The sequence below is a fragment of the Mangifera indica genome, chromosome 20 (genome assembly GCF_011075055.1).
Source record: "Mangifera indica cultivar Alphonso chromosome 20, CATAS_Mindica_2.1, whole genome shotgun sequence".
NCBI lineage: Eukaryota > Viridiplantae > Streptophyta > Magnoliopsida > Sapindales > Anacardiaceae > Mangifera > Mangifera indica.
Genome location: NC_058156.1, coordinates 5,937,879 through 5,949,377, shown reverse-complemented (window position 1 = coordinate 5,949,377; position 11,499 = coordinate 5,937,879). Strand labels below are relative to the sequence as shown.

The 11,499-nt window shown below is 32.2% G+C and overlaps 1 protein-coding gene across 1 annotated transcript; it reads right to left on the bottom strand.

The window, feature by feature from the left end:
* Positions 1-7,546: 7,546 nt before the first annotated feature.
* Positions 7,547-9,295, bottom strand: LOC123204280 (phospholipase A1-Ibeta2, chloroplastic-like). The gene has a single exon (XM_044620889.1). It carries the CDS (start codon positions 9,219-9,221, stop codon positions 7,653-7,655), a length of 1,569 nt encoding a protein of 522 aa, XP_044476824.1. The 5' UTR covers positions 9,222-9,295; the 3' UTR covers positions 7,547-7,652.
* Between the last annotated feature and the right edge of the window lie 2,204 nt (positions 9,296-11,499).

Here is an 11,499-nt window from a genome sequence, read left to right as displayed (position 1 = left end):
ATGTTGCATTGGCGCACTAGGGCATTATGGTTTTGTGTGAGATTTCCTATTTTCGTGATGAGGTGTCTTCATAGATGACTCAATTACATGACAATATGTCTTCTTAGATGAACCGATTAGAGGATTGTTTGACTCGTTTGGAGAAAATAGTTACACATTTCGATCAGGTTATAAAGTCATATCTCATTTAATCCTTATAAAAGTTGTATTTCATTATTATTCTAACATCTTTATTGACTTTGTGTAGAGTACGCACGACTGTGTCAAAACGACCTCTCTCATTGATAAGTCGATTCCATCCCGTCACCCTTATGAGGTTTGTATTTAATTTTTCAGAGGTATTTAATGTTAAATGTTGTCATTATATTTTATATGAAATGTCACTAATCAAGTTATTATTACTATATCCCCAAGGTAGTCGCTATGAGGGGATCTTAGTTAGCCCTTTTGTTACCTCACCTCTCTGATTTGAGGTATGTCTTTTATTGTTGTTACTATTTTTTTAATTAATTGTCATTAATTAATTCCTTTTATATATTCGTATAGGGTTCTACTCATGAAAGTGTTTCGGTTAATCTTTCAGTTTCTTCAGATCCCGCAACTGAGGTATGAAAATAATTGTAGTTATTATATTTTATATGAAATATCATTAACCAATTTGTTCTTTTCATTTGTATAGGGTATTGGCCATGAGACCTTTTTGATCAAGAGTTCGCCCCGTACACTTTCCCCGACTGTAGAGGTAGTACATTTTTTTATGAAATGTCATTGATCAATTTGTCTTTCAAATTTTTATGTTTATTTAAAATGTTTTCTCTCCTTTACAGGATGAATGGTTATGGTTACTTGTCGATATCCCCAACTTCAGCAAAAGAGTCATAGATATCAGTTCATAAGTGGAGAACTTACGAGAGGATGTTTTTGTTGGAAACCAGGAGGATGTATATCTATTATAATTAGTATATATTCATATATACTGATCATGACAATATAAAATTATTTTTGTAGTCTATCCAGAGGGTATAAATAATTGATGTGGTTATGATAGAGGATTCCCCCATCCAACCTCCTCCGAAAATCTTCGATAAAGTAATATTAATTGATTAAATTGTAATTGTTATTTAAGATTAAATAATGAATTAACAATTGTCTATTTTCTCAGTTATTTCATACTACACATGGTCGGGTCATCCAGAAGAGTCTACTCGTTCATACCCTAATACAAATCCAAATAAACCAAGGGTAAAACGACAACTCTGGATCGTTCCATCATCTGTTGTAGAGCGTGAAGAATCTTTTCTTGTGGTATATCAAAGCTGCAGTATCCGAGAAGCGTGAAGTTTATTTCGTTTGATTGAAATCTAGAAACAGTTTTTGGAGGATTGTATGGAGCTATGCTAGTGGCTGATAGACGATGTAAGTTACGCTTACTATATAATTTGGTTAAAATTTTATATATTTGTTAATAACTAACACAATTCAACATTTTTATATCCATTTCAACACATTGATTCTTTCTTGGCTATATTACGTCGGTACCAGGATGATCACCAAGTAATCTTTTCACAACATTGGACTTGGTCCATACTTTTTTGTAGGACATTTTGGGATGGCATCCGATAGTTGGCTTACCATATCGACAGAGGAGTATTGGTTTCTTGAGATGTTCACAAAGATGGTTGAGACAGATTATACCCTCGGTTTGTTTTACAAACCACAAAGGAAAGTCGACAAGGTATAATACAATAATATTTCTATTATAATTTACTTTGAATTAATTTATATAATACACGCGTATCTATTCTAATTTTTCAATGTTTATAGGTTTTTATCCTTATAAACTTCAACTGCACACATTGGATAGTCGAAGTTATAAATTTTTGTGATTGATCGATGGATACGTTTGTACATGACATTCATACCGGTGTTATTAGAGATGACGGATTTTTGGACAGCTTTTGGGCGTACACCCTAAGGCAATCCCTTAATGTTACATCAAGCAAAGGTGTCTCTCAATAGAGCGAAAGCTACAGTGACTGTGGCGTCTATATGTTACGCTTTATAAAGTGTTTGGCATTGTTACGGAGCGTAGATTTTCCCCGAGAGTTGTCTACCTCCATGCATTGGTGTTTAGCCTCACAGTTGTATTTTTACTGTATTAAGTAGATCACAGATGTATATTTTATTTAATCATTGTTTATAGGTTTACTAATACAAGAGTTGTTATGTATATATTTATTGTATATGTTTATGTATGGTTATGCATTTGATGTCATTATTATGGTATTAGTGAAATAATAAAATATTTTCAACATTATTATCATTATTATATATGAAATTTTTTAGATATGAAAATTATTGATATAGCATTATTCCAATTGAATTTTCAAATGAATTGATAAATCAAGATATCATTTCAAAACGATAGTTTTAATTAATTGTATGAATTTAATCATATTATTAGTTTATGGATAATATTGAATCAAATTAGAAAAAGTTAATTCTAATAATTACAATAATAATGTTTATTCTAACAAATATGAAATGAAGAAAATATTCATAATAAATCTATTATATCACATATGAACACAATTAATCATTTGAAACATTAATAAAAAATACATCGATTACATATGATTTGAACAATAGTCATAAATCATATAATTAATAAAACTAAACTGACGCTTATCAAGATCTCGACCTTTTACCTTTTCTAGATGAACCCTGTGGGACAGAGCTTGGAACCGGTGTTGGGCTTTTATATTGGGTTCAGAGATATCCTGGTTGCTAACAACGACTACAAATTCTAGGTGTAATATTTTTCCTCTGTGAAGGACATCGATTCCTATTGGAAGGGCAACCCGATCAACAATGATCGAGAACGAGGGGTAGGATAACTCTTTTTTCTAGTGCATGCAACCATTTTAATTGGTTTCTGAGAAGCTTGACAGGTTCTGCATATATTGCAAGGTAGAACTTGGTGCGAAAAAATGGATGAACCCATGCATTGACATTTGTGAGCCTTATGTGTCTTACAATAGCAATGACATGCTTACATGGAATATGTGAAAGCTGAAACTTTCTGCATGTACAAGACATTTCATTAAAGTCCACAATATCCATGTATCCACCAAAACCAACAACCTGAAACCGAAGAGGTGTAATTGGCCGAACTTTTAAACACCCAAACTTTGACACATGATGACCGATCTTCTCCTCCGTCCATGAGGTAACATAGTTAGAGCATTCATCTGCAATTTGGAAAAAACAACAACATATTTGTTAATAATTAACATAAGGGAAGAAAAACATGCTAAAACAGATAATTATTAATAATTGGGTACATACTTGCATGATTTTTCCGCTCGTAAAACTATCGCTATAATGTGCCCCGAATGAACTCGACGAGTATCATAATAGGTAGACCCTATGTATGCCCAATAAAGGTATTAAATGACTCTACAATATTAGTTGTTATTATGTTGTAACGATGCCTTAGAAAAGTTTCCCTGCTCTATCATTGAAATCCGACCTCACGTAGATAAGCCCCAGTTTAAGGATTCATCGCATTAAGAGATCGCATCATAGCCTTAAAATTTGCTTCTGAATATGATTTTGCAACGTTCCAAGATATACCCACAACCTGCAAGGTAATAAATAATATAAGAACTTTATAATCAAAATTGATGAAATGTTAAACATAATAAAAATTTTATACATATTTAAACACGTTACCTTTGAGTCGTGTTTGTACTTTGCTCACATGTTACACAGAAGGTGATGACAAAAACACCTATAGTGGACATCTAGAAAGACTTCAGCCATTATAAAGTATATAACATGATGCCAATCTGAGATTATCTTCAACTCGGGGATGTGATGGATGCATTCTTTAACCTTCATGAGAAACCAATACCATGTTTCGTGATCTTCTTTTTTATCGACACCGAAACCAATAGGGTATATCTGGTTATTACCATCGAAGCCCACCACAAAGAATAAATGACCTAGATATTGACCTTTGAGGAAAGCAGCGTCAATGCAAATAACAGGTTAAAGATATTGTCTAAATGCATGTATAGAACATTCCAATGCCATGAAAAAAATACTTAAATTGATGATCATTGTCTGTTTCAATAGCGGCATCGTTCCCGAATTAGTACGCTGTAAATTATAGTAATAATATGATAAAAGCATAAATGAGTCTTTTGATTAGCCCCTTAGTGAATTTAAAACCCAATTTCTTGCCTACTAAGCCTATGAATATGAAATGTCAATTTTATACTGATCAGCGATGTCAACAATTATTTCTTTAGGCCGATAAATTTGATCAATCAACACAAAAGTTGACCTCATTAATTGATCTAAAGCTCCAACTTTAGCTTGTTAGTGATGCGACATTATTTGATCAATTGAACATGTGTAGGTTGCATTCATTTTAATGATTTGAAAGACTTCACTAACTTTGGATTTGGTTGCAAATATATACCAGTGACATTTTTCATCATCACACTTAATCTTCTATTGCCCCATGTCAGACTTTTTTACCCTGTATTGAAATTCTTACTGAAGGGAAAATTGATCCACAACATCTTTCAAGTGTTGTTTGTTAAGAAAAATATCACTAAGCTTTATAGCATTCCCCTCTCGAAACGATCTTATACCACTTGATGATGTTAATGGCTGTGGAGAAAAATCAGAAAGCTACCTAAACGGATCTGTGGGGACATTGTCAAAAAATGACCCAAAATAATTTCTACCACCCAAAATAGAATCCTCAAGTTGAAAACTATTTATACCTTTGGTAACAAGTGACATATGCTCGGACTCTGTCTCATCAAGAGAAATATTAACCATGTCTTCCCCTCAAAGTCACCTTTGTCGGGAACTCTATCTTTCTCTCCATGAGCCCATGAGTTTGCAATATACAATGTATCGTTACTAAAATCAATCATGCCTTCCAAATCATTTTTCTTTTTCACTTCATTAATTATTTTTTCTTCTTCTTCTTCTTCTTCTTCTTCTTTTTGTCCTTCGATTGAGATACATGTAACAAAAACAATAATACATTCCTATAAGTATTGAGACATATCAATAAGACCTTGGACATCTTCATCATTTTGGATCTGTATAGGGCAATCGAGATCAATTTTTCTTGGTTTCATAGATAATTGAAGGTAGTTTTTTATTGGATCAACACCGCAATACTCCTTCAAAAGTTGAATAAATCCCTCAAATGTTGTTCTAGAAGGAATTTTAATTAGTTGTTTACATCTTCCAACATATTTCATTGTGTTATCATCACGTTGAATCTATTCTCCTTGGAAACGAACTGACGCATAACCAGTCATTTTAATTATGAATCCTACAATGACAAATTTTTGGGAAAAATTAAATATTTATAAGAAAAAATTTACAATAACCATTTATTGATATATATGCCCCTGTAATTTCCCAAAAAGTCTCAACCTACTCATAACATGTCATTTAAAACTGTTTTAAAATGTTTAATATCAAAATATCTCTAGATTTTTTCAGCATTCCAATTAACCCTCTATAATTATCTAACATTTCATATAACACTCTCACATATTATTTTATATGGAAATGCATTTATCTACTCATGACATATCATTTAAAACCGATTTACAATGTTTAATATAAAAAACTCTCATATTTTTTCTAACATTTCAATTAACCCCCTATAATTATCTAACATTTCATTTGATACCCTTGTATGTTGTCTTATATTAAAATGCATCTATATATTCCTAACATTTCATTTAAAACGTTCTTACAATATTTAATATCAATACACCCCTCATAGTTTTCAAACATTTCATTTACCACCCATAATTATGCAACATTTTATGTAACACCCTCACATGTTTTCTATGGAAATGCATTTATCAACTCTTAACATATCATTTAAAACCATCTTACAATTTTAATATCAAAATACCCCTTATATTTTTTTAATATTCCTATTAACCCCCTATAATGATCTAATATTTCATATAAAACCTCACATGTTTTCTTGTATGGAAATGCATATAACTACTCATAACATATCATTTAAAACCAGTTTAAAATGTTTAATATAAAAAAACCCTCTATATTTTTCTAAAATTTTATTTAACTCCTATAATTATCTAACATTTTATTTAACATTTTTGTATATTATCTTGTATCAAAATACATCTATTTATTCATAATATTTCATTTAAAACGTTCTTATAATGTTTAATATCAGAATACCCCCATATTTTTCTAATATTTCATTTACCCCCATAATAATTTAACATTTCATTTAACACTCTTGTATGTTGTCTTGTTTCAAAATGCATTTATCTATTCTTAACATGTTATTTAAATTCTTCTTATATTGTGTAATATCAAAATGAACCCTATATTTTTTTAACATTTTTTTAACCCCTAAATTATTATCAAATATCCAAATGACCCCTTTACATGACATATAAACTACATTTAACAAATAAAATTGAATTTTAAGTTAAGATTCGTATAAATACATTTTTCCTCACGAATTGACTATTTTCTATTCGAATTCAAAAATACGACTTTCGTAGTAATTGATACTAAGTGAAAATGAGAGTGAGAGTAAGTGTTTGAGTGATATGAGAAGTGTATATAATGAGAGTGAGAGTGAGGGAGTTTATATAGATGTAGTGAAAGGTAGTTTTAGTATTTTAAAAAATATTTAAGGCATTTTTGTTTAAGAATAGGAAAAATAGATATTTTTGCTTAATAAAAGGGTAAAATGGGTATTGAATTTAATTTCCCTAGTAAATTATACTATTAATATAAATTCTTGCTTTCTTTTTCCTTAATGTTTTAATAACTTAAAATTCAGATAAGAGAAAGAAAAAATAGGTATTTTAAATTTTGACATATTCTTTTAAGCCTTAATTTGGAAGAGAGAAAAAAGTTGTATGTTTTATTCAAAGATAAAGAAAGATTTATTAAAAAAACTTTAGTTGAATGTGACTGAAACAAGGTCAGCAAGCGGCAGAGAATACTTGCTGATTTCAAATTCAAACTACAGTTGGGGGTCGTCAACCTAAAATTTGGGTTTGTAATGCAAAATCCAAATTTTATACAACTGCCACTTTCGTCTTGTAGTTGTCATCAACAAAAGAAAACTAGGGCTTTGACGGATTCGACGTTGCAGCCTTAAACTACATTTTTGCTTCACATCTACACTAGTCATTGTTTTGAAGACTATTTCCAAATGCCGAAAGCAATTTAATGAAGAATGTTGCCAATTAACATAAGACTTCAAATTTGGCGGAGCCAGCGTTGATTTCATAGTACCCATCAAATAAAAGTATCTCAGTTTTCTGTAGGTTGTTTGTCAAAAAGGTCACAGAAACACAATTTACCGAGTTGTAGGTTGTGACTTAAGCCTTGCAAAATCGTAGGTTGGCACTGCCCGCTTTTTTTCAGGCCTTCCCACGATGGATTGCCGGCTGTCAAATAGCAATAAGGACATGATAGAGTTACAACCTGTGACTTACACAAATAATTATCCAAATTCAACAAATTAACATCCGTATAAAATGATAATATGAATATTTTGTATATATCCTAAGCATAAATATGCCCTCTCTCATTGTTTACAGTTATTTAAGTTAAGATGGACTCGGCAGACAACCAGAGGAGGGTATGGCTACCCTTTCAGGATTTAAATTATTCAACTTATTTGTATACAATTTTTTAACATTAGGTCCCTGTTCGTTCATCAACTTCACTAGACTTCTCTTAGCGTTTGCTCTGAATGGACAGTTTGATGCCAAGAACCCATCCACCAAGTGTAGATAAGCCTCCAGGTCGTGGCAACATGCAACATCCGCATTGGGCTTTAGATATGGAGACATTTTTGTATCCACTCGTAACTCTGTTCCAACGTGTGAATATGCTAACGGGTTGTTGTTGTCTAGCACTTTCAGCACCTTCGTAACAGTTGTATTTGTCTCCTTTTTGTTTGTCCCCTCACCAATGAATATGCCTGGAACTCTAGTTATCACATCTTGGTTGTTCACAATTCTTAACACCTTAACATTATTTTCATCAATCCTATTAGCGAAGCCCCGATTCCCAACCCGAGGCCCGCCGAAAGAGAATACTGCAACCGGTGGAACGTTGGCTGCGCATGTGCTCAGCTCGTCGGCGACTAATAACGCCAAGGCTGCACCCAGGCTGTGGCCTGTCACTGTAATGCTAAGGGTTTCACCTTTGTATAGTTCCATCAGTCTTTTCACTTCTTCGACCACAGAGTCGGCCAGGCTAGGCACGTGAGTTCCACGTGTCTTGTACAAACTCAAGAATCCGCATTCAACTTTCGAATCTCCATGGACCGAGTCATCGGATCCCGGCATCTGTACAAGTTGAGCTCTAACATTCTCAGCCCATTCAAGACACGTGGAAGTCCCACGTAAGGCGATTACTATGTCTCTCCGTCCCATCCGTTGGCTTTCTCCCTTATCGTCACAAACCGCCACATATCCTATCCAACTTGACCGTTGGGTCATCCAACCAAGATCCGGTGCAACATCATCGACCCACTTGGGTAATCCGACCGATGATGTTGCGTAGAGACTTTTGGTCACCTTATAAGACCTATCGGGCGAGGCCACGTATCTGGGCGCTCGAGCTTCTTCCGGAGACGTGGCGGGATTCGAATGGAAACAATGATAAGCTGCTTGCACAAATTCTCCATATCTCACCACCTCTCGCCTTAAGTTCTCATCGAGTGGGTCAAGTAAACCGGCCCAATCTTTACTCCCGTGATATTCCCACCACCGTGAACCAAGATTGTTCCTTGGAGAATATTCAGCTGTTTTTGATAGCAAGCGTTGGAGGTTGTATAGGTGTCGCGGTGACATTTCTTCAGCCGCTTTCGTTTCAGGCCAAAGTCTAGCCAGGTTGAGACTTTCCAAAAGATTTTTCCCCTTATTTTCCAAAGAGCCATTGTTGGAATTTTTATGTCGTGTGTCAAGTTCGATTGATTCTGGGATTATTTTTTGAAGGAGATTTTCAAGGTTGGATAAATGTAGCGCCGTCGAATCGTTGCAAGTATTATTTGGTTTTAGCAGTTGAGTTGAAGCTGTAGTACTGCAGGGTTTTGTTAATGGGTTCAATGGCGATGCTTGGCATCTGAATCTAGAAGGCACTGCAGGATTAATCTGCAGAGACTGCATGGGGGAAACAAAGAGATAAAGAGATGGAATTGGGCTTCACCGTAGATGGTCAACGAGATCTTGCGGATATGAAACAAATTGCCAACTAAGTGAGATAAAATAAATCAAAGCACATATATATAGACATGAATTATCGTTCTGCCCTCAGAGGATCTTATATTTTCGAGAACAACCCCAATGCTCATAATTAATGATGGGGTATCATTGGTAAAAAATATAAGGGCATTTGGTTTTCAATATTTCTTGTTAATTTATTTTTTATTATTTAAATTATTTTATATATTTTCTCAATAATAAATTTGTCAACAATAAAATATTATAATAATAATATAATAAATAATATAGATAATATTCTGATTATCATCTTCATCTTAAATATTAAAAAATTATTAAAATAATTTTAATTATTTTATAATTATATAATTATTTATTAATTTTTTAAATAAAAATAATTTTATTTTTAATTAATATGATAAATAATATAAAAATATTTAAACATAATTATATTTAAAAATATTTAAATAAAATATTAATATTTTTATTATTTTTAATTAAATACAATAATTATTTATATTTATAAAATTTAATTAAATATAATAATTATTTATATTTAAAATTTTTTTTAATAACTTTATAATCTTAATAATAAAATTTGACTCCAACAAGATGCCCTTTCTATTGTGACTGGCATCCGTGGCCAGCGTGTTGGCATTGTGAATGTACGAAAAGTCGGCAAACATCGTGAAGTTCCTTTCTCGCTTTTGAAGTTGAAAATTGACTCCAATGCCCTCTTACTTCATCTCATTGATATTGAGTGGGTCTCAATGGCTTGGTTGACAAGAATTTCCAGGGTTTTTAATGAATTAAATTAATAGTTAACTGTCTCAATAAGAAATATGGCCAATGGGATCACGTCGGTGTGAACGGATTCTTTATTGGGAACCTAACTCAAATAGTGACATTACTCTAGGATAATTAGGATTAGACTCGAATCAAACTTGTTTAAGCTTGAGTTCAAGTTTGGATCGAACAAGTTCGAACTCAAGCTACTCATCAAAATTTTCAATTAAAAATTTTGATATAAAATGATATCGTTTTGATCAATATGTATTAAAAAGACGTCGTTTTAATAACGAAAAACGAATCAAACTGAATTTGAATCGAGTTTAAACTTGGTTTTCACGAGTTCGAGTTTAAACTCGAACTCAGCTATATATAAACCGAACTGAACTTGAGCTTGAGTTTGACTCAGTTCGGATCTAACTCTAGGCATAATATATTAATAGGGTTACGTATATTTTATAATTAAGTGATTTTAAATTAAAGATAAAATAATATTTAATTATATATAATATATATAAATATACATTTATTAAATATTTAAAATAAATATACATATTATTACCTATAATATATTTTCGTTAAAATTGTTTTCATAACATCTTTTATATAATAATTACAATTTTATGTGTAAATGAAGGAGAGTAAATTGGCTTGTTAATATTTTTAATTTCAACCAGACTAAATTGGTTATCCAAATTTCATTAACAAGTATTTTCTTTCGTGAGTGTTTACAGGTATTTTCTTGATGTTTTAGCATGATGTCTATACATATGTATATGCACACATACATGCACATGCATGCAAGTGTGCGCACACGCACGCGCGTGCATGCGCGCACACACATACACATATATATATATATATATATATATATCATCTGACATATAGACTACATCAGATACCACTCAAGCAGTCTTGTAGTTTATTAATTTCCTGTACATAGAGAAACTAATTGTCCTCTACATAGAAAAACTAACCGAAAGGTTAATAGTATTATTTTAAGGGAACTGTTACATTGCGCGCATCATCAATTGCTGAGAATTACATGTTGTGAAACGTGTAAGACAATAATTTATTATTTGACTTCTTAATCAAAGAAGGCCAACATGAGACGTTGCAACATTTTCATTGGCTTAATTTTAGTGAAACATTTTGATAAACAATGCATATATTTATGTGAGCAAAATATGAGACATTGAAATTTTTATCCAAATTTCGAAGCACCTATATATATATATATATCACACATCTCATAAGTTTAGCAAATATACCACAAATTTTGTAAAAACCTCAAAATACCTTTGTCTGGAGCTATGGAAGATTCCTTCCCTTGACGTGACACTTGCAGCTGGTAGAAGAATCTCTATCATCTTACTTTCCCATGAGCTAAAAGAGTAGTGTATGAATATTATTTTCAATTCCCTCCCTTGACACG

Bases quoted from the DNA above. Each gene is read 5' to 3' on its own strand.
- LOC123204280 (XM_044620889.1), bottom strand. From the start codon at position 9,221: ATGCAGTCTCTGCAGATTAATCCTGCAGTGCCTTCTAGATTCAGATGC.